Source organism: Trichechus manatus, unplaced genomic scaffold (genome assembly GCF_000243295.1).
Source record: "Trichechus manatus latirostris isolate Lorelei unplaced genomic scaffold, TriManLat1.0 scaffold00017, whole genome shotgun sequence".
Lineage (NCBI taxonomy): Eukaryota > Metazoa > Chordata > Mammalia > Sirenia > Trichechidae > Trichechus > Trichechus manatus.
In genome coordinates, this window is record NW_004443953.1 from 19,273,201 (window position 1) to 19,296,263 (window position 23,063).

Consider the following 23,063-nt stretch of genomic DNA (forward strand, 5'->3'; position numbering starts at 1 on the left):
AAATATACATTTCAGGTGATGTATATAATGGAGAAAAATAAACAAGGTAAGGGGAAAGTAGAACACCTGGTAGAAACTTGAAAGAAGAGAGAGAACAACCATGTAAATATCCAGGGGAAGGATATTCCAAGAAGAGGAAACAGTAGGTGCAGAGGCCCTGAGGCAGGATTGTCCTTTGATGTATTCCAGGAATAGCAAGTGAACCAGTGAGGCTGGAGTAAAGTGAGCATAGTCAGAGCGCTAGATGAATATAGAGGTTGTGGTGGGGCAGATCACGAAGAGTAAGTACTCAACCAGTTAGAACCAACTCCAATTTTATAGCAATTTTGTAATGCCAGTTTTACTGAAATATAATTGATCATTTGTAACCTCCTTAAACACATAATTTCAAAATATAATTTGAATGCCTTAAAATAAAGGAAAAGGGTTTATAATCAAAGAACATGTTGTGAATATATAAATGCTCAGGCAGAACAATACAGGAAGATAAAAAATGCCATGCCAAACATCTGTAGAGAGCCATGACTACCTTCTGAGAACAACTGGTAATCAGCCTTGTAAGCCTTTGCTAGGCTTTTACTCTGAGCAGGGCAGCCACTGGAGGGTTTACGGCAAGGGAGTAACAAAATCTTATTAATATTTTTAAAGAATCACACTGGCTCCTGTGTGCAGTGAGGCTGTGGGTAGGTAAGGGCAGAAGCTAGGGGGACCAGTTAAAAATCTAATGCAGTAATCCAGGTGTGACATGATAACTTGGATGGAGGTGATAGTGAAACAGCAGGCGAGAAGTGGTTGAATTCTGGTTGTCAAAGGTAGAGCTGATAGGATTTGCTGATGGATTGGATATAGAGTGTGAAAGAAAGTGGAGTCAGGGATAACTCTAAGGATTTTGGCCTGAGCAACTTTAAGAATGGAATTGCGAATGACAGGAAGGAGTCACTGGGGAAGAGGTGCTCAGGAGCTCCTTTTCGGACATAAGGTTGAGATGTCTGTTAGACATCCTAGGGGAAGTCTTCAAGTTGACAGCTGAATATACTCTAGAGTTCAGAGGAGAGATGCAGGCTAAGTATATCAATTTGGGAATTTTCATGTTTGTAACTGCTGGTGAAAGATAGACTGCCAGTGATTCTCAGGTGGATAAGATGAGATTTTTATGTTCATTAAAGTAGGGAATGAGTTTAAGATTGAAGCATTGACATAGTTCATAGGACTTTAGACTTCGGAGATTTGGGCCCTGCCACTTACGTTTGTGTCCTCTACAGTCCCTAACCAAGTGCTGTCTGGGTACATACCTAATAAAATTTGCCGACTAAAAGGAAGTGCATTTTCTGAATTAGGAACCAGAAGATCACGTCTTTTTGAGTTAATATAAAATAAATAAGATTGGTATCTGTTAAATTAGGACTTTGAGTATGTTAACTAAGTTAGACATTTTTAATTTGTTTTTTTAACCTATGTACAAATATTTGATGATATGGAATTATGTCTATAGAAAAAAGAATTGTTAAAATATCTGATAGTTTGATGTGAAAAGTCAGTATTTTGAAAAGAAAAAAAAACCTGTTAGGCATTTTAACCTCTAAAACTACATATATTACGGAAAGGTTGGCAGTTTGAATCTACCCAGAGACACCTTGGAAGAAAGGCCTGGCAGTCTACTTCTGAAAGATCGCAGCCTGCAAATCCCTGTGGAGTGCAGTTCTACTCTGCAACACATGGGTCGCCATGAGTCGGAATCCACTCCACAGTAACTTGTTTGGTTTGGTTTTATTGATCTTCGATTGTTAGAATTATTAATCACATAGTACAAGTAGAATAATCGTAAAATTTGTGTTAAAAATGATTGGTGTGGCTTTTTTTTTTGAATTGTGCTTTAGATGAAAGTTTACAGTGCAAATTAATTTCTCATTCAAAAATTTATACACAGATTGTTTCATAACATTGGTTGCAATCTCCACAATGTGTCACCACTCTCCCCCTTTCCCTTTACACCCCTGGTTTTCCATGTCCATTTGTCCAGTTTTCCTGTCCCTTCCTGCCTTCTTGTGTTTGCTTTGGGGCAGGTGTTGCCCATTTGGTCTCGTATACTTGATTGGAAGGAGCACGTTCCTCTTGTGTGTTATAGTTTGTTTCATAGGCCTGTTAGTCTTTGGTTGAAGGGTGAACTTCCAGAATGGCTTCAGTTCTGAGTTAGCAGGGTATCTGGGGGCCATAGTCTTGGGTTCCTCCAGTCTCTGTCAGACCAGTAAGTCTGGTCTTTTTTTTTTTTTTTTTGTGAATTTGAATTTTATTCTACATTTTTCTCCTGCCCTGTCAAGGACCCTCTATTGTGGTCCCTGTCAGAACAGTCAGTGGTGGTAGACAGGCGCCCTCGAATTCTTCTGGGCTCAGGCTGGTGGAGGCTGTGGTTCATGTGCTCCTTAGTCGTATGGGCTAATATTTTCCTTGTGTCTTTGGGTTTCTTCATTCTCCTTTGCTCTGGACAGAAGGGTACCAATAAATGAATCGTAGATAACCTCTTGCAAGCTTTTAAGACACCAGACACTACTCAGCAAAGTAGGATGTAGAACATTTTCTTTATGAATTGTTATGCCACTTGTCCTTGATGTCTCCTGAGACCATGATCCCTAGCCCTCAGCCCCAGCAACTCTGTCTCTCATGGTGTTTGGATGTGTCTAGGAAGCTTCTATGACTTTGCCATGGTCAAGTTGTGCTGACTTCCCCTATATTGTGTGTTGTCTTTCCCTTCACCAAAGTTGGCACTTGTCTACTATCTAATTAGTGATTTCCCTTCCCCATCCCTCCCCTCCCTTGTAACCATCAACGTTTTTTTCTATGTGTAAACCTTTTCTTGAATTTTTATAATAGTGTTCTAATACAATATTTGTCTTTTTGTGATTGACTTATTTTACCCAGCATAATGTCCTCCAGATTCATCCATGTTGTGAGATGTTTCCCAGATTGATCATTGTTCTTTATTGTTGTGTAGTATTCCATTTTGTGTATATACCATAGTTTGTTTATCCATTCATCTGTTGATAGGCACTTAGGTTGTTTCCATCTTTTTGCTATTGTGAATAATGCTGCAGTGAACATGGGTGTGCATATGTCTATATGTGTGACGGGTCTTATTTCTCTAGGATATATTCCTTGGAATAGGATTGCTGGATCCTATGGTATTTCTATTTCTAGCTTTTTGAGGCAACATATTGTTTTCCATAGTGGTTTTTCCGTTTTACATTGCCACTAACAGTGCATAAGAGTTCCAGTCTCCCCGCAACCTCTCCAACATTTATTATTGTCTGTTTTTTTGATTAGTGCCAGTATTGTCGGGGTAAGATTGTATCTCATTGTAATTTTGATTTGCATTTCTCTGATGGCTAATGATCGCAGGCATTTCCCCATGTATCTGGTAGCTGTCTAAATGTCTTTGGTGAAGTGTCTGTTCATATCTTTTGCCCATTTTTAATTGGATTATTTGTCTTTTTTGTTGTTGAGGTGTTGAAGTATTTCATAGACTTTAGAGATTAGACGCTTGTCGGGTATGTTGTAGCCAAAAATTTTTTCCCTGTCTGTGGGTTCTCTTAGTTTCCTTTTTTGGTGAAGTATTTTGATGAGCCTAAGTGTTTAATTTCTAGGAGCTTCCAGTTACCAAGTTTATCTTGTGTTTGTGTACTGTTAGTTATGGTTCGTATTGTATTTAAGCCATGTATTAGGGCCCGTATATTGTCCCTATTTTTTCTTCTATGATCATTTTCATTTTAGGTTTTATATTTAGGTCTTTGATCCATTTTGAGTTATTTTTTGTGTATGATGTAGGTATGGATCCTGTTTCATTTTTTTTTACAGGTTGATATCCAGTTATGCCAGCACTATTTGTTAAAGAGACTGTGTTTTCCCCCATTTAATGGACTTTGGCCCTTTGTCAAATATCAGCTGTCTGTAGGTAGATTGATTTACATTTGGATTCTCAATTCTGTCCCATTGGTCTATATGTCTGTTATTGTATCCCTACCAGGCTGTTTTGACAACCGTGGCTGTATAGTAAGTTCTAAGATCAGGTAGTGTGAGGCCTCCTACTTTGTTCCTCTTATAATGCTTTACTTATCCAGGGCCTCTTCCCTTTCTATGTAAAGTTGGTAATTAGTTTCTCCATCTCATTAAAGAATGCTGTTGGAATTTGGATCAGGATTACATTGTATCTTTGCATAGATCACTTTGGATAGTATTGATATTTTCACAGTGTTGAGTCTTCCTATCCATGAGCATGGTATGTTTTTCCATTTAGGTATGTCTCTTGGTTTCTTGCAGAGTGTTTTGTAGTTTTCTTTGTACAGGTCTTTTATGTCTCTGGTTAGATTTATTCCTAAGTATTTTATCCTTTTGGAGATTGATGTGACTTTAATGTAGCTTCAAAAATAATATATCACTGTCATATCTTTAATGTTCATTTGATTTTATTTTAGGAAGATTTGGAGACTGGAGTTCACCTTGACCCTGCTGTCAAAGAAGTTCAATATAATCCTACCTATGAGACCATGTTTGCTCCTGAGGTAAGAAAACACATTATATTTAAAGCTCTGCCTTTTGCTAAAGTATTTAAATTATACATAGGTAAGCAGTTTGTGAATTTTTAAGTTTTACTACAAAAGTATACTATTTAAACTTTTGGAAAATATATCCTTCTATTCTTCAGAAGTTTAAATAATAAGCTTTTGTGAGAATACTTTTAAAAATCTACTAGCTGTTTTTTTACCTATGTACAAATATTTGATAATATAGAATTATGTCTGTAGAAAAAAGAATTCTTAAAATATCTGATTGTTCGATGTGAACTTAATTCTAACACCTTCCTCTTAGTGTGATTAGGGAGTATTATGAATTAACCATAGGGGGAAGAATTTACTTATTAGCATCATCAATACTTAGTATTTTACGAAACATCTAGTTACAAATGCCACTCTGCTAAACACTGAAAAGAGATGTCACACTGACATGGGCACTTCTAGAAAGCGTTTACAGTATTGAATGCCTTTTCTTTAACTGGATTTTTTTTCTCCTAATGATAAATTATGATAGAAGCATAAAAAAAGAAAGGGGGAAATACCAAGAAACCATGGAAGTTGTTCACTCTCTTTGTAGAAAAGATTTTCTACAAAGAATTTCTAGACATTTTGCCTTACAAAAGGGGAAAAGAATGTTTGATTGACAAGAAACAGAGATGCCAGAATGGTAGTTATAAAACAAAAGACTAAGGCTTGAAGTTTTAGGTTCTTTAAGAAGCACGTTAAAGATGGAGGCGAGGAGCTATATCTTACTGCATCTTGGTGGAGGAAGAGGTCATTTTCATTTTTTAGACATTATAGTCATTGTCTTTTTTTTATATCAGTCATAGATCTGTTTCATATAATTTGCCTGCCTAGGTTTCCATTTAAGAATTCATAGGCAATTGCAGTGTGTAGCACAGGTGAGAATGTCAGTGCTTGTGTTGAGACAGTGCTCCAGCTGTTCTGTGGGTGTGCAGTAAGCAGAAAATCTCTATCATGCTCTGAGACTATGGCACTTTTTTTTTTTTTTTAATTCCATTATTTCTTGAATCCTTCTAGCCTGTAGAAATAACTATAGGCTGCCTCATATTTCTTGCACCATTTAGCAGGCACGTTGGAGAGGGGTTGTATATATTCTTCATGGTTTTTTTTTTTTTTTTAAATGAAAAGTACTTCTGTAAAATGGAACCACTGAATTCAGAAAATGAGAAGTTTGGAAGTAGTGTGGTATATATTCTCATTTAAGCATGTTCCTGTCAATTTTCTGTGAACTCTGTTTTTCTTAAATTGTTCAGTTCTGTGCATAGCTGATATATTGTTATCTAATTGCAGTTTTAAAACCTTATAAGAAAAGTTAAAATGTCAGTTAAAAATTTTTGTGGTGATATTGATGAGGCAGTAGGCCTGTCATTCTCTTTGTGGAATTATTGATCCTTTAATGTTCTGTTCTTTTTTCTCATGTTAGGGAGCCTCACATTAAATGTAGCAACTCATTTATGTTAGGAACTTTGATGCTTGTTGTTAACAATTTAAGAAAGGCATTAAGTGACTTAAAAGGAAAGAAGGATTATAGTTTTCCTCATTGCCAAAGTAATGGTCTGTGATATAACAAATTATTAACTCTGAATTTTATGAGTAGAATCTGAATAATTTGACAGAGACTAGCAAGGTGTTACCAGATACATGGGTAGATTAAATTCAAGTTCCCATATTTTGAGAGTCCCATTTTAGAAACAAAATATAATCCCTCTCCTCAAGCTAGCGTTTACCAGTGAAGTTATGCTAAGTACATATTTTTTCTAAATACAGAGACCAGGCTATTTTCTATGATGCCTGTAAAGTACTACACAAGTTTAAGGAAAGATTGTATTTGGTTCTAAGGATAAAAAAAAATTCCATAAAAGTAGTAGTATTTGAAATAGGCAGTATAATCCAGGTTTAAGAACTTGAATTGGTTATTTTATTTTATAAAATATTGTTTCCCCCTTCCAACAAGAATTTTCTTGAATGGTCTACCTAGTTACCCAGATAAGCTTTCCCAAATTATAAATAGAACTTGAAGATGTAATAGCCATTGTTTTAGTCTGATGGTTTTCTCCATTTCATTCGATTCTTTTTGAATCTGCTTAGAAAAGAATGTATTTAATTTATCCAGATTCATATAAAACCTGTAAGTCTCAGGAAGAATTCTAGATTCCTTAAAATGATAATACTTCTAGGAATTGAAAAAATGTAAAAGTTAAATTAAGAGGAAAAAAAATGGCAGTTGCTATTAGTTAAAGATCTGGCTAAAGAGGCTACTGCTATTAATGCTAGAATGAACTTTCAAAATCATATAATTCAGCTCTTTTATTTTGTAGATGAGGAAATTGAGGCTCAAGTTCATGGAACCAGCATTTATAAAAGTTTCTTATACCAGGAATATTTAAATTATGCTTGTATCATACAAGATTGAGGAATTTCTCCAATAAAATTGAATTGTGATCATCTTTTTCAAATTTGTAGAAAATAATTAAGTTAATCAATAGATTCTTCTTTAAAATTGTGTAATTTTTTAAAACATTGATGATTTCAATAAATATAAATGAAAACTTATTAACAGTCTGAGTGTAATATGATTATTAGTTCAGTAACTTGGTTTTCTTTGCTTTTTATATGTAAGTGTATGATTGTGATTTTGTATAGTCAGTTTCTACTGATAACAAGTTTTTTAAGTTTCTGCGATTATGTAATATACTCTCTCCTAAGACACTGACTCTCAAGTACTCTACCTCCTGAAAACTTGAGAAAGTCACTGCCTTATAATATGCATACCTCTTAGATTTATAAACCAACATCTTTACAAATTAAAAATGGTTTTCTCCTGACTCTGTAAATAAATTGCTGCTTAACTCAGGTGAAACATGTGAAGGATTCTTACTACCCTTAGGAAAATCACACGTTCTTTTGGGTGCAGTGATCTGATTTAGTACTTAAATGTGTATATTTTATGCAGAGAAATTACAATTGTAATTGATTATGGTGTACTTGGAGCCCTGGTGGCACAGCAGTTAAGAGCTCAGCTGCTAACCAAAAGGTTGGCGGTTCAAATCCACCATCCACTCCTTGGAAACCCTATGGGGCAATTCTCCTCTGTCCTATAGGTTGCTTTGAGTTGGAATCCACTCGACTGGGGTTTTGGTATGGTGTACTTCAGTATTAAGTCTTAGCTAAAATTTATTAACTATCTATACCTAATTAACTTGAATATGTATTTTTAAAAATCACTTGAGTACAAATTTATTCTCAAAGATGGTTAACTACCAAAACTTGAAAAGAAGTACTTGATCAGTTTTGTCTGGTTTTTTGCATATGCTTTGTTTTGATTTTTAATGGTTAACCCAGAATTAAGAGAGTTGCATATTCATAGAGACCAGGAACATCTGGGAGACATTTTTTGAGTAATTGGAAAGAGCTGAGTCCTGCTGAATAGGATTCTCTGCCTTCCTCTGTTGACATTTAATGTCTTTGAGGTCAGCTCTGTCAGCTGCCAGTAACCAGGCAATTAAGGTGAACCGGAAGTATATGGATCCTCTCCTCACCCAGCTTCCTATATCCTAGATTTTTTGTTGTCTCAGCTTAAATATCTATAAAACATAAGAACATTTAAGTGTTTAGATTATTTTAAGAATAGTATCATATATAAAATATACCTATCTTTAATATATAGGTCTGTATTAATATCAAAATCATACTTCTTTAACAGTGAGAATTTTTCTTTAAAGGTGGAGCTAGTTTGTTATGTATAGCCTACGGAAGAATTGTTATATATGACTATGGAAATTGTAATCTCCTTTTTTTCAGTGGAAAATTATCTATAAGCACAGTGATTTGTAATTTATTAAAATATATGATAGGAATAACAATAAGGACGATCAGGATTTTTATTATTTTAGGTTTTTCTCCCCAGAAATAGCAGATGCTGCTTTATGGATGATAGCAAGTACAGCAGCTAGGAAATTGTTAAATCGTTTTATTATTGTCTTTAATTTTATGAATTAAAGATAATGATTTTATTGCTTGTGTAATAAATTTCATGACCAAATGAAGTTATGTTGACTGTAACTTCAGTTAATCTAGATTTTTTTCTCTAAGCTTCCACCCATCAGTAGACACAAGAAGAAGTAATGTGGGCTGGCCAAGTCTTAGACTATCCTTTACAATTTAGAATGAATAGCAATAAAAGCTTGGCATTTAAATCAGATATTAAAAATTGAATTATTTTTAGCATAGAAGTAGAAGCTGTCAATATGAAAGATCTGGTAATAACTTACTTTCTTCTAAAACAAAAAATGAAAGGCAAATAAATCTAATGTATCACTTAAATTTATGTTTTCATACATAGTATAATGTTGGTTATCTAGAGAAGGCAGCATTCTGGTTAAGAGAAAACCAATAATTTATATTTATGGTCTGAAAATGTATCATAGCAAAAGTGGTTTCTAATGGCAATGACCTAAGCTGTTCTAATGTCAAAATATTTCATCATGACAGTAGACTTTCTAAAGTTCAAATGCAAATATCTTGTCTACTTCCACGCTTTCCAAAGTATAAAGTTCATTTTATTCTTTATTTAAAAACAAACAAGAAAAGACTTGGATTTTCCTAATATCTTTTATAATAGCATTAAGTTAATAGCTCTTGGCATAATATATTCTGGTATTCTTTTACTCAGTTGTTTTAAATGTAGAGACTATTTATGATTGTACATTTAAGGACTGTGTTATGGTGTAATAAAATGTTAGACTAGCATTTATTCTGGTCTTGATTCTAGCGATTCATAAAACTGTTGACCCTAGGACCGGTAAAATACATCGTCTTTGGCTTTTTTTTTCTTCATTTGTAACATGAGAATGAGAATACTTCTCACTTTCCAGAGTTTTTGTGCATATCAAATTAGATACTACTTGAAAAATCATTCTGGGAACCCAAAGCATTATAAACAGATAGATAATGATGTTGCTGTTTTGTGTGAGACCTTCATAGCATGACTTTCCAGAGTGGAGAAATTTTATTTAAACTTGTAATGTCTTTCCCTAAGAATTTTTCAAGCACTTTATTTTTATCAGCTATTTTTCTACCCTCTGCTCCCGCTGAGGTTCTGATGAATCTTTCGTTTATTAAGTGCTTTCTATATGCCAGGCACTGTGGTAAGGATTCTGAATCTCCACCTTTGAGGAATTCATAATCTAGTGGAGGAGAAATAAGTATTTTTAAAAGAATGACATCATAATACCATATATTAATAGAAAAGTCACCCAAAACATAATTTAGACAGAACTATATTGTTAGTTGCCATCAAATTGATTCTAACTCATGATGAGCCTATGTGTGCAGAGTAGGACTGCTCCTTAGGATTTTCAAGGTTGTGACCTTCTGGAAGCAGTCACCAGACCTGTCTTCTGAGGCACATCTGGGTGGGTTCAAACCACCAGCCTTTTAGCTAGTAGTCCAACACTTAACCATTTGTCCCCCAGGGACATCCCAGACAAAACTATAGTGACTCTAAATTAGCTAGGGCAACACTGTGGAATAGAACTTTCTGTGATAATGGAAATGGAGTTGCCACTGGCCACATGTGGCTACTGAGCTCTTGAAATATGGCTAGTGTGGCAGAGGAACTGAATGTTTTATTTTATTTTAATTAAATTTAAATAACCACATGTAGACTTAGGTGAGCTAGTTCCTTTCCTTCTGTCTCAGGGGCTGGCAAACAGTGCTAATTAGCCATTATCCAATTGCACTGAACTGTGTGAAGTGAATAAGCTCCCAAATAGGTTAATCGGCCCCTGATGATTGAGAGTTGAAAATATATTACACAATAATGCCGGTAATTCTAGGTTTCATACACTCAGAATTTAAGCTTTCTCTCTCTCTTTTTTTTTTTTCCCCCTATAACATTGCAGTTTGGACCAGAAAATCCCTTTAGGACACAGCAGATGGCTGCCCCTAGAAATATGCTTTCTGGATATGCTGAACCAGCTCATATCAATGATTTTATGTTTGAACAGCAAAGGAGAACTTTTGCCACATACGGTAAGATGATAAAACTTCGTTTCATGGTTGGCCTTATTAGAAGTGTGGTGTGTGTGAGAGAGATAATCTGTTTTATCTCTTGCCTCTTTTAATTTATTAATCTGTATTCCTTCAAAAAGAATAGTGTGTTTTCTTATACACATCTATAAATATTTATAGAGAATATATTTATAGTTCATAAGTGGGAAGACGAACTAATATTTTTAGCTGTCATTCTAAATCTGCTAAAATTTCTGAATAGTAGAAATTATCTGTGATCTTAAAAACAGAATATTCTTTGTTGTTGTACTTGGTAATGAGCACTTGTTATTGAATGCCCATTACATAGTATGCAGATTGCTGTAGTGTTAAGAGGTTACACTTTTTATCTTATATACAAATTTTACTCTGTCTCTCAGATCTTATCTCTGAAATGTTTTCTGTTGATCACTGAGGGACATCAGAAAATAGAATGGTCACAGATTCACTGTGAAAAAATGATTACATCTTGTCAGTGGTGGGATTTAAGAAAGTTGACATGCATATAAGGTTAGGAATCTCTTCTAAAAGTTGATCTTTATAATGTCCTTGTTGATAGTTCCACAGATTATTGGCTCTGATTATATATACCAGATTTGCCCGTATGTGGTGTGGTGTCTTTCTTTCTTCCTCTTGTGCTACAGTCCACATACATAGGTTGACAGACGTACTGAACATGCTTTGAAGAGCTTTATGGCAAGGGTAGATGAGCAAAGTAGATGGGAATGTTTGTGTATCTGTTATAATTGTGATCTTTGTTACGCATCCATTACCTGTCTTGATGTGTCTTTTCCAAAAGAATAACTGAAGAAAAAACGTTGAATTTTTTTTAAAACAGATTTAATAATCACTTTTTTTTTAAACTTTTCTTTACAGTTAGAATTTAAGTGCATCCTCCTTAGTATTAATAATTTTAAAGCTATAATTATAAAAATTATAAAATCGCCATTATTAGATCCATTACAAATAAGACTAACAAAAGGAAGAAAGTAGATACTAACTCTCGTAAAAAATAAGATGGAAAATAAGCTTCAGAAAGATAGATGTGAATATTGAAGAACTAAAATGCAGATGTAGTTGCTTACTTGAGACACAATAGTAGAAAATGAATTGGGCTGAAATTCTGTAGTGTTAACAGTTATATCTTGTTCTGTTACTGGCTGACTTGTAGTGAGACTGTGGCTAAATATTTAGCTTCTATTTAGAAAGGGAAAATAATATTGTCCCCTAATCACCTGTGGTGGTGAGGGGCAATAGTGGTGATGGTGATAGGAACAGTGAAGATTTTTACCACAAAGGATGTAGAAAAGGAGGAGAACATAAGTTCTTTCCCTCAGAAACAAGAATATGGCCACATGAGATGGGGATTGGTTCTTACCTAGAGATGAGAAAGACCAAAGATACCCTTCCCTCTCTGTCTTCTTCCTCTTTTCTCTAAACATATTATGCAGTGTCATTTAGGTAGACATGAATCTACTTTCAAGGTGGAGTTTACATTCTAGGTGAGATTTTATGGTTGAGATGGTGATTTTTAACTTAGAGAATGTCAGTCTAAATTTGTAGGAGCTTCATAAATGTCTCATTTTAAAAAAATCATTTACAGAACACTGTTCTGTACATCAAAGAGATAAAAGATAAAATAACTCATGGGAGTTGAACCTGTGATTTCAGAGATTCTACTCCAAAGCTGCTTTTCTGCCATCAAGCTTTCTCCTCTGGCTAAGAACATATTTTAATGCTGAAAAGCTATATGCAAATGAGCTAATAGCCAGGTGCTTGATTCTATTCTAGCATATCACAAGGGTGAGTTGAGCACCTATATCCTTAGCTTGTTTGAAAACTGTTTGATGACAGATCTTTTTTTGTTCCCTAGAAGACGGTCCCTTTAATCTTTAGCTGGAAAATAAAAATGTTAAATATATCCACTAGGATGTGCCCTTTTAAAAGGAATGGGCTAGTACTTTTTATGTATCCCACGATTGTTCACATGGGTTGTAGGCCATAGACTGATCAGTAATATAGCTGTCTTCCATGGGTATGCTGCCTTATCATTAAACCTCATTTTGGCAAACATTTATTGTGCTAGCACACCCACTTGAGGAAAAACTGATCTGAGTTAATATCAGTTGGCCTATTTTTCTTTCCTTAAGTTCCCATAGACTGCTGAAGACCACATTTATATGAAGCAACATACATTATAACTAGTTGAAGGGGTATATTCATATGTTAGTAGATATCCTTGCTTATTTCTCTTACCAAGGAAATATAAACACAGAATGATTTATGAAGTAGTAATTTATTGTTTTAAGATTGGGAGGGGAGATTGTCCTTACTAAGAATAACATTTTCAAAATAATGTAGCTGGATTTTATGTAATTCTTCTTACTCTCTTTTTTTTTAATTTTAATTATTTATAATATGATAAACTAAGCCCTGTAATGTCTGTTACTAAAAAGAACAAGGAAGTGGTTTCTAAACTCACTAATGTTTAATGCACATATATTTTTAAGCTCTTAGAAACTTTAAGACTGAAGTTTGAAATCTTGGCCAGAAAGGCTCTTAGTAATGTAATGTCAATGTGCTAGATTTAGTCTGTCACATAGTTCTTATTCTCCTGAAGTCACTCATGGTCCAGCTTAAGATGTGCATTGTTCTAAATAGAAACATAGCTCAGGAAAGAAGGATTAGTACTAAGTTAAAGAAACCATTTTTGATGTATGGGAAGAAAAATGTGAAATGAATGTATCTGTATAGTAATAAAATGAATTGTAAATGGCAAAAATGGAGTTAACAGTTTGTGCTTTTTCTATTTAGGTTATGCATTGGACCCTTCATTAGATAGTCATCAAGTGTCTACTAAATATATTGGTTCTGTAGAAGAAGCAGAAAAAAATCAAGGTAATTTAGTTGAAATATTTGATATCAGGTATATATACCTGTAATTGCTATCTTGCAGATTGACTTTAATTAGCCTGTAGTAAAAAAAACTTACATCTAATTCGATTTAAACCAAAAAATCCTGCTGCCATCAAGTCAATTCCAACTCATAGCCACCCTGTGGGACAGAGTAGAGAGTAGAACTGCCGCATAGGGTTTCCAAGGCTGTAAATCTTTATGGAAGCAGACTACCACATCTTTCTCCCATGGAGCAGCTGGTGGGTTCAAACTGCTGACCTTTCAGTTAACAGCCGAGTGCTTAACCACTGCACCAGCAGAGTTCCTTAGGTCTGTTTAGCTCTTGAGTTTTTTTTCCTTAAGTCTATTTAGCTCTTGAGGTTTTTTGTTTTTAAAGTTAAGGCAATGGAATAATATAGTTTAGCGCTATTACAGTTTAGACCTCGCTTTTGTGGCTTACTAGCTGTACACCCTTGTAGGGAGGATAATGATATCTATCTCTAATGGATTAGTTTGAGTACTTGGCTCAGTGCCAAACCTTAGAAATCATTCAGTAAGTTTAAATTTATAGCCTGTGTTGGCAGTTTACTTTTCCACTAATGTCAAGCTACATTTTAACAGAACAGAAAAATTTCATTGTCATTTCTGAAGACATTGTCTATGAAGGATTGCTTTGAAGGTTGAGTAGTTTTGAGAGCTATTTGGTTGTATTTGTTTTAAAATACATGTGTTTCTGCTCGTATTCATTTTGTACCTATTAAGACAAAGCGTCATACTCTAAATTCTAAGTCGTCACAAAGCTCATCAGGCCATTGGAATCTTATTCATAAGAATGGTCATTAAAAAATGAACGTACTGATTGTATGAGGTGAATCTTCTTAGTAACAGTAGATCGTACGTGATCAAGTTGGCCCTCTGTGTATGAGCTAGATTATTGTTCCCACTGCCATCGAGTCGATTCTGACTCCTAGAGACCTTATAGGACAGAGTAGGACTGCCCCATAGGGTTTCCAAGGCTGTAAATCTTTATGGAAGCAGATTACCACATTTTTCTTCTGCAGAGCAGCTGGTGAGTTCAAACTGCCGACCTTTCGGTTTGCAGCCAGGCGCTTTAACGGCTGCACCACCAGGGCTCAGATTATTGTTAAAATAGAATATTAATAAAGATTTTGTTGTAACACAGTCTAAAGGAAATTGATGTAAATTAATATAGGTAGGCTTTTTTTCTTTAAGTTAGACTTCCAGAAGCCACATCTGTATGTAGCTAGATTTTCAGTTAACAATTAACTTGTGACCATGATTTCCATAAAGCTTTCTTTTACCAGTTTAATGATATACACAGAATGCTACTTTCTACTGATCAAGTCAAAGTCTTAACCAGAAACATCCACTTTTTCTCTTCTTTTTACTTTTAAGATTTATGATATTAGAGATCAAGTTTAGATTGAGAGCACTTGGAAAAAATACCAGATTATTATTGTGAAAGGTTATTGAATTTATAATGTGTTACAAGGGAAGTAAAGATAAATTATTAAGTACTTAATGTAATTTAATATAATTCAGTTATAAAATGATAAATTATGGTCTATTCTTGCTTTCAAAAACAGCTTTATCTCTATTTGGCAGTACTGAGTCACTGGGTATTATGGAATGAACTGTGTCACCCAAAAATATGTGTTGTAAATTCTAACCTCTATGCCTGTGGTTATAATCCTATTTGGGAATGGGTTGTCTTTGTTATGTTAACGATCAGGATTAGTGTAGGGTGTCTCTTGAGCCAGTCCTTTTGAGATATAAAAGAGATCAAACAAGCAAGCTAGGAAGCGGAGGTTGGGGAAGAGATGCCGAACACATGAAGATTGCCCAGGAGCAGAAGCTTAGAAGAGACAAGAAGCTTCCTCCAAAATCGACAGAGAGAGAAAGCCTTCACCTAGAGCTGGCACCATGAATTTGGACTTCTAGCCTCCTAAACTGTGAGAAAATAAATTTCTGTTTGTTAAAGTCATCCACTTGTGGTATTTCCATTATAGCAGTACTAGATAACTGTGACCGTTAGGGTTGTGTGTCAACTTGGCTGGGCCATAATTCTCAGTGGTTTGATAGTTATGATGTAGTTTGGCTGTTGTATGATGTGATCCCTTCCATGAAGAGATTTGATCCCTTCCATGATGAGATTTGATATAATGTGATCACCTCCATGATGGGATCTGCTGTGAGTAGGTAGTCAGTTGCAAAGGAGTTTCCTTGGGCTTGTGGCCTGCATTGAATATAAGTGGACATTCTGGCAAGGCTCGTGGACTTTTGCTTGTTCTGGATCCTATAGCTGGTTCCTGTTCGTCTGACCTCCAGTTCTTGGGACTAGAGCTAGCAACTTACCTGTGGTCCTACCTGCGGATTTTGGGTTCTCCAGCCCTTGTGGCTGTGTGAATCAGGAGAAGCCTCTACAGCCGTGTGAGCCATTTCCTTGATATAAATCTCTCTGTATAGATATTTATACACTTTACTGGTTTTTGTCTTTAGAGAACCCAGCCTAAGACAATAACTAAGACAGAATTTGGTACCGGAAGAGTAGGGTACTACTGTAACAGGTACCTAAAATATCGAAGTGTTTTGTAATTGGGTAACATGTAGAGCCTGGAAGAGTTTTAAGGTCCAAATAGTAAAAGCCTAGGTTACCTGGATATCCTTTCATCATACTTATTCATTCTGTATGCTGAGCAAATAATCCGAGAAGCTGGGCTATATGAAGAAGAATGTGGCATCAGGATTGGTAGAAGACTCATTAACAAATATGCAGATAACACAGCATTGCTTGCTGCAAGTGAAGAGGACTTGAAGCACTTATTAATGAAGATCAAAGACCACAGCCTTCAGTATGGATCACACCTCAACATAAAAGAAAACAAAAATCCTCACAACTGGGCCAATAAGCAACATTATAAGAAATGGAGAAAATACTGAAGTTGTAAAGAATTTTGTTTTACTTGGATCCACAATCAACACCCATGGAAGCAGCAGTTAAGAAATCAAACGATGCATTGCACTGGGCAAATCTGCTGCAAAAGATCTCTTTAAAGCAAAGATGTCACGTTAAGGACTGAGGTGCGCCTGACCCAAGCCATGGTGTTTTCAGTCGCCTCATATACATGTGAAAGCTGGACAATGAATAAGGAGGACTGAAGAAGAATTGAAGCCTTTGAATTATGGTGTTGGCAAAGAATACTGAATATATCATGGACTGCTAGAAGAACGAACAAATCTGTCTTGGAAGAGGTACAGCCAGAATGCTCATTAGAAGTGAGGATGGCAAGACTTCGTCTCACATGCTTTGGACATGTTATCAGGAGGGACCAGTCCCTGGAAAAGGATATCGTGCTTGGTAGAGTTGACGGTCAGCGAAAAAGAGGAAGACCCTCAATGAGATGGGTTTTTGCCACAGTGGCTGCAACAATGGGTTCAAGCATAGCAGCGATGGTGAGGTTGCGCAGGACCAGGCAGTGTTCCGTTCTGTTGTACATGGGGCCAGTATGAGTTGGAACTGACTCAACGGCACTTAACAACAACAACGGATTGCCTTGAAGAGACTGTGGTAGAATTATGGACATCAAAGGCAGTCTGGTGAAAGCTCAGAAGGAAGTGAGGAGAGTTATAAAGTTTCTGTTGTCTTAGAGAACACATATGGCAGCAGCAACATAATGTTACTAGAAGTGTAGACATTAAATGTGCTTCTTCTGGTGAGACTTCAAACGAAAATGATGAACATGTGATTGGACAATGGAGGAAAGTGATGTTTTTTATGCAGTGGCAAAGAGCTTGTCTAAATTATGTTCAGATGTTTGGTGGAAGGTAGAACTTGTAAGTGATGAACTTAGATATGTGGCTGATGAGATTTCTAAGCAAGATCTTAAAGGGGCTGTGTGGTTTCTTCTTGCCACTTAAAATAAAATGCGAGAGGAAAGAGAGAGACTTAAAAATGAACTGTGCAAAATGAAAACAGAACTTAAAGATTTGGAAAATTCTGTTATACAAACTAAGGACACAAGTCCTAGAATGTTCAACAAGGACATGGCTACCCATTCTTTTGTTAAAGAGATTAAGCCTGTGACTGATGGTTCTAACCAGTTACCACAGCAGAAAACCCGTGAGCTTAGACTAAAGGGGACAGAGTAAAAACGAAAGGAAAGAACACTGTCTGCGTCTTGAAATTCTACAGGCAGGAAACAGGCCAAAGGAGCTACATCTGTTGTCCTCCAAGAAAAGAAAAGGAGCTGCGCTAGAGCAGCTCGGAGATCAGCAGAACTGTTGGAGGAAGCAGGGGAAGCAGAGCCCTCTGAGTTTCAAAGAGTGGGGCTATGGTTTCCTGGTTCTCAAAGAATATGGCCACAGCCTCCTAGGTTTCAAAGAGTCGAACCTTCGCGAACTTGATTCCAGAGTATGGGGCTGCTTTTAAGGTATGCCAGGGGAATGGAGCTGCTGCCCAAAGCTGAGGGGGTGGGGCTGCTGTGCTCAAGGGGCAGAAGAATGGGGCCTGCTGGGGGTGAGGAGGTAGAGTCACCATTCAGATGGACTAGGAGAATGGAGCCGCCTAAAGTGAGGTGAGCCAACTTGCCATCCCAGAGGGCCTGCTATGCAGAGCTGAACCTCAGTGCTGAGGGGCTTTCACCTAGAATGTAGAGGGCAGGACCATTGCCCAGGTGATCTCAGAGAGCAAGTGTAACTTGTTCTGCTGGGTTTTGGACTTGCTTTGTGCCTGTTATCCCTTCTTTCCCTCCAGTTTCTCCCATCTGTAGTGGAAATGTTTACTTTGTGTCTATTCTAGCGTTGTACTTTGGAAGCGGATAACTCGTATTCTAGATTTCACAGGTTCACAGATAAAGGGGAATTTTACCCCAGGATGGAATACGCCTAACGTCTCACCCATGTTTGATTTAGATGATTCAGAAGATGAACTTTTGGACTTGGATTTGATTTAAGACTTCGGGCATGATGTGATGGGGTGAATGTGTTTTGCATGTGGGAAGGACATGAATTTTTGGGTGTGAAAGGCTGGAATATTATGGATTGAGCTATGTCCCCCTAAAATATGTGTTGTAAATCCTAACCTTTATGCCTGTGGTTATAATCCTTTGGAGGAAGGTCCTTGTCTCTTCTGAGCTTCTGCTCCTGGGCGATCTTCATGTGGCTTGGCATTTGTCTTCCCCCATCTCTACTTGGTAGGTTTCATTTAATCTCCTTTATATTTCAAAAGAGATTGACTCAAGATAAACCCTACACTAATCTTGTCTCATTAACATAACAATGACACTGAGTTACTTTAAAAAAGTGGTAAAATCCAGTTATATAGATCTAAGATTCATTAAAAGAATTGTACACCATAGTAGGGTTACATATCTGGGTCTTTTATTAAACTTAGGTTATCTTTAAATATATTAGAATTTGCAAAATATTGCAGTGATAGAAAGCTTCTTTGCCCAGAAGGTTGAATCCCTCTTTGTGTAGCATGAGTTGGTGTATCTGGCAGATTCATATAGATTTTGTTTTGTGTATGTTGATAAATCTTTGATCACTTTAATAATCACCTTTCTTTAGCCATATAAAGTAAAATTCATATATGCTGATACTTCTTTAGAAAATATCCACATTTGTAATCTCTCTTTTTTTTTTTAATGTAGGTTTAACTGTGTTTGAAACTGGTCAGAAGAAAACAGAAAAGAGGAAAAAGTTCAAAGAAAATGATGCATCAAATATTGATGGTTTCTTGGGACCATGGGCAAAATATGTGGATGAAAAAGATGTAGCCAAACCTTCAGAAGTAAGCTTTGATGTTTTTCATTGTCAATTCAGGTGTACACTGGGTCTCTGTGAAGGATATTTCTATTAATAACCTTTAGATTTCCTTAAGGAACAAATGACTCATCAGAATTTTTCTGTGTTGGTTCTATTGAGAAAATACAATAATTTTTTGTTGGTTTTTCTTTGGAATATTTTTATTTAATTATTAGTTCATTTTAAAATTTTTAACAAAGTAATATATCCACATTGTTTTTTGAAAAATAGTACAGGCAATCCCCGGGTTACAGACATCCAACTTACAGACAGCTCGTATTTGCCCTTCAATATTATGTAAATTTGCCCTCACTTTGAAACAACCCCTTCTCGCAGCAAATTCTTCATCACAGTCACCTTCACTTGCTGCATGTGCAGCTTTTAAATCATTGAAAAAGGCTTTGAGCTTTCTCTTGCACTAAAATAAGACTAAATAAGAACCATATGCACCTGTTCCAACTTACGTACACATTCAACTTAAAGACGCACTTAGGAATGGATCACTTTCATAACCTGGGGACTGGCTGTATGTATATATGTACACACACATATACATATATATATACACACATATACTGCTGTTACTTGATATTTTACTTTCTTTGTCTGTTGATTTCTTTGTTATTATCGATAGAGATTTACTACTACCCTACATTCCCTCCTCAACTCCTCCCAAAAAAATTGTGTCACAAATCTGTAGTCATTGCTTGTATCCTTATGACTATATGTAAAATGTGTTTACTGAAGAACCAAACTGTATATTAAAATTCAGTTTCCTTTCTGATAATACATTTTCTAATTGCCTCACTTTTTCACTTGAATAATTTGCATAATATGTTAAAGCTTTTCTAGGAGTTCCAGAAAGGATGGGTTCTGTATAAAATCAGTTTTAAAATATTATCTAGTACTCATTATGTGTTTAATGCCATTTTGTAATCCGCGGAAGAGGTAATCAGTCTCTGCTTATGGAAAGGTTGAGATTGTTATCCTTACAGCTATTGCTTCACCAAAAGAATGGACTCCATTATAAAGAATTTATAACTAACTTTGTATATGGTAGTGTTCTAGAACATTCATTTTAAATTTCGCTCAATTTCCATAGGAAGAACAAAAAGAATTGGATGAAATTACAGCAAAGAGGCAGAAGAAAGGCAAACAGGAAGATGAGAAGCCTGGGGAGGAAAAGACAATCTTACATGGTAATATATTTTTTATGTTTCTTTATCTTTATGAAACTGTATTTACTCTTTTCTCTTTTCACATAATATCAATTGCCCTTACTATCAGCCACTATAAAATCATTATATTTAGAATGATTATGTTGGACAATTTGTATCCTAAATAAATTACAGCAAATTCTTCTAGGTATGTGCTAATGAAGGAGAGAAAATAGCATGATTAATAATAACCACAGGTAACTTTTTTCCAAGTGTTAGTGAGTAAAAAAGTGGTAAAGAAGAAACCTGAATGGGCCACAATCAGTTTTTCCTAAAGAAGTTGACCCTTTTTTGTTGGTTAATAGAGCCCAAGCTAAATATTCTTTAGATATTCTTATAGTTCATAACTGCTACTAAATTATACTTTAAAAGAATACTTTTTTTCATTGGAGATTAAGACTTTCATAGTTATTTTCATTAGTGGAAAGAAGTACATATTCACCAAAGTAAATTATAAGTATTCTAGTAAGTACCTGGTTTGTTAATTAATTATATTTAGGAAATATGTAGTGATCATCTGAAACAGTAAATAATATAGCACTGATAGTGTTGATTATTCTAATGTTGCATCACATATCAAATATTTAAGTTTAATGAGGCCATACTTGGTTTCTTAAGCTCCAGGTTTATCTGTAAAGAATCTATTTAGTACTATGGTGCCTGCAACCGTAACAATTAACAGTCGGTGTTTATTGAGTACTTACTCTGTGCCAGACATGCTGGTAAATGCTATATATAAACTATGTCATTTAATTCCCACAAGTTACTTACATGATAAAATTTATGTGAAAGTGGGAAAAGAGAAATGAAAAAGGAACCTAGAAGAGCATAAGAGGAAAGCAGAGAAAAGGGATAATTGATGTTTTTTTGTTTTAACTTTCCCCATATCCTGTTTTCCTTCTGATTCTTTGCCAGTGACTCACAAGGCCCAAGTATTATTCTTTTTTTCTCTCACTGCAATTATACTTAATTGAAGTCTTATGTATCTCTAAAATGTGTAACTGAGTAAAAGAAATATAAATCTTATTTAAAGGCCTAATATTCCCTGGGTATTTAAGAATTCCAAAATACTACTCTTACTGAAATAATAGAAACGATTTCAGGCTGCTAAATTTTGACTGACTTTTGGTCTTAACATCACCAGAATATCACTACCTAAACCCTAATATGGAATGATACTCCTAGGAATAAAATGTCTGTTATTATTTTAAGCATATAAATTTGATTACTGTGGCTTAATATTTGTTCATTGATTTTTTTTTTTTTTTTTAACCTCGTTTTAGTCAAAGAAATGTATGACTATCAGGGCAGGTCCTATCTTCACATACCTCAAGATGTTGGTGTTAATCTCCGGTCAACTATACCACCTGAGAAGTGTTATCTCCCAAAAAAACAAATACATGTGTGGTCCGGGCACACAAAGGTGGGCAAGTTTGTTGTAATGTTGTAGTAGTAAAGCCAACATAAAGTTTTGGTTATTAATATGGAACATTCAATATTTCTGGTAAAGATGACAGAGCAGGGAAGTAGATTGAAGATAAACCAGAGTTAGGCTTTGGAGGTACCCACACTTGTCAGTCACAATGACTAATCAGTCTTCAAGGCCATTTGGGTTGGCCATGGCATAAGCATTTGTGGTTTGGTAACCTGTCCCCTTATTGCAGCCCAGGCCTTTAGTCACAAGTCCTGCCACAATCTGCTTTCTCTTGGGCACCAAGTCAGTAAATAATGGACTGATACTAGAACCAAACCTCCTGCTTAGCCTCAGTAATTGTGCCTTAGTTCTTGGGTTATCACACTTCAGAGATGATTAGATGCTCCCTGGCTTATAAACTATGGTAATATATAAACTGATGCAGAGACAAGATACTTGAAAACTTGGTATTGAAATTCATTGCCATTTGCACTATTCCAGCTGACAGTTTTCAGCTCTTTTCAAAAAGGTGTCAAATCTGTTGAAGAGGCTGTGTAAAAGAAGAAAGAGGAGTGATTGATTCAGGATTCCCTTGGGTGAGGAAGTTAATGTTAAAGGTCAAAAAAAAAAAAAAAAAATCTTTAAAAGCTTAGTGTAGAGAAGGGCTGCTCTTAGAATACTAGTGAAGATTATTCTGGGGCATGAGTTTTGGAATAAAGAAAAACAGTAAATCAGGTTGCTTAAAAATATACTGCCTTTTTCTTGTATTTAATTTTAGCTGATAAATAGAATGTTTCTGATTGATAACTAACATCTTTTTATAGGGTGTCAGTGCAGTCAGATTGTTTCCTCTCTCTGGCCATTTATTGCTGTCTTGTTCCATGGACTGTAAAATTAAGGTGAGTTTTCAGTAACAGAGTAGAGGTGCTGCGAAGCTAGTGGTTTGGTTAAATCTATTTGGCTGATTATAAATATATTTGGGTTTGTTAGATTAGAGTAGATTATTTTCTCTTAGGCCTTGTGAATGCAGCAGTTTATGAACTGCTTCCAAACATGTACATAGATTCAAAT

At 35.6% G+C, this 23,063-nt stretch overlaps 1 protein-coding gene across 3 annotated transcripts in view; it reads left to right on the forward strand.

Annotated features, from left to right (window-relative positions):
- Window positions 1-23,063, forward strand: part of CDC40 (cell division cycle 40) — a 58,111-nt gene that overhangs the window by 20,534 nt on the left and 14,514 nt on the right. For 2 of the 3 annotated variants that reach the window (XM_004372462.2, XM_023727650.1), the window contains exons 2-8: window positions 4,467-4,553; window positions 10,493-10,622; window positions 13,455-13,538; window positions 19,208-19,347; window positions 20,464-20,560; window positions 21,862-22,001; window positions 22,817-22,891. In XM_004372462.2, the coding sequence (XP_004372519.1) occupies window positions 4,467-4,553; window positions 10,493-10,622; window positions 13,455-13,538; window positions 19,208-19,347; window positions 20,464-20,560; window positions 21,862-22,001; window positions 22,817-22,891 (753 nt within the window). The remainder of the gene's footprint in view (window positions 1-4,466; window positions 4,554-10,492; window positions 10,623-13,454; window positions 13,539-19,207; window positions 19,348-20,463; window positions 20,561-21,861; window positions 22,002-22,816; window positions 22,892-23,063) is intronic. The other variant, XM_023727649.1, reaches the window with a different exon arrangement.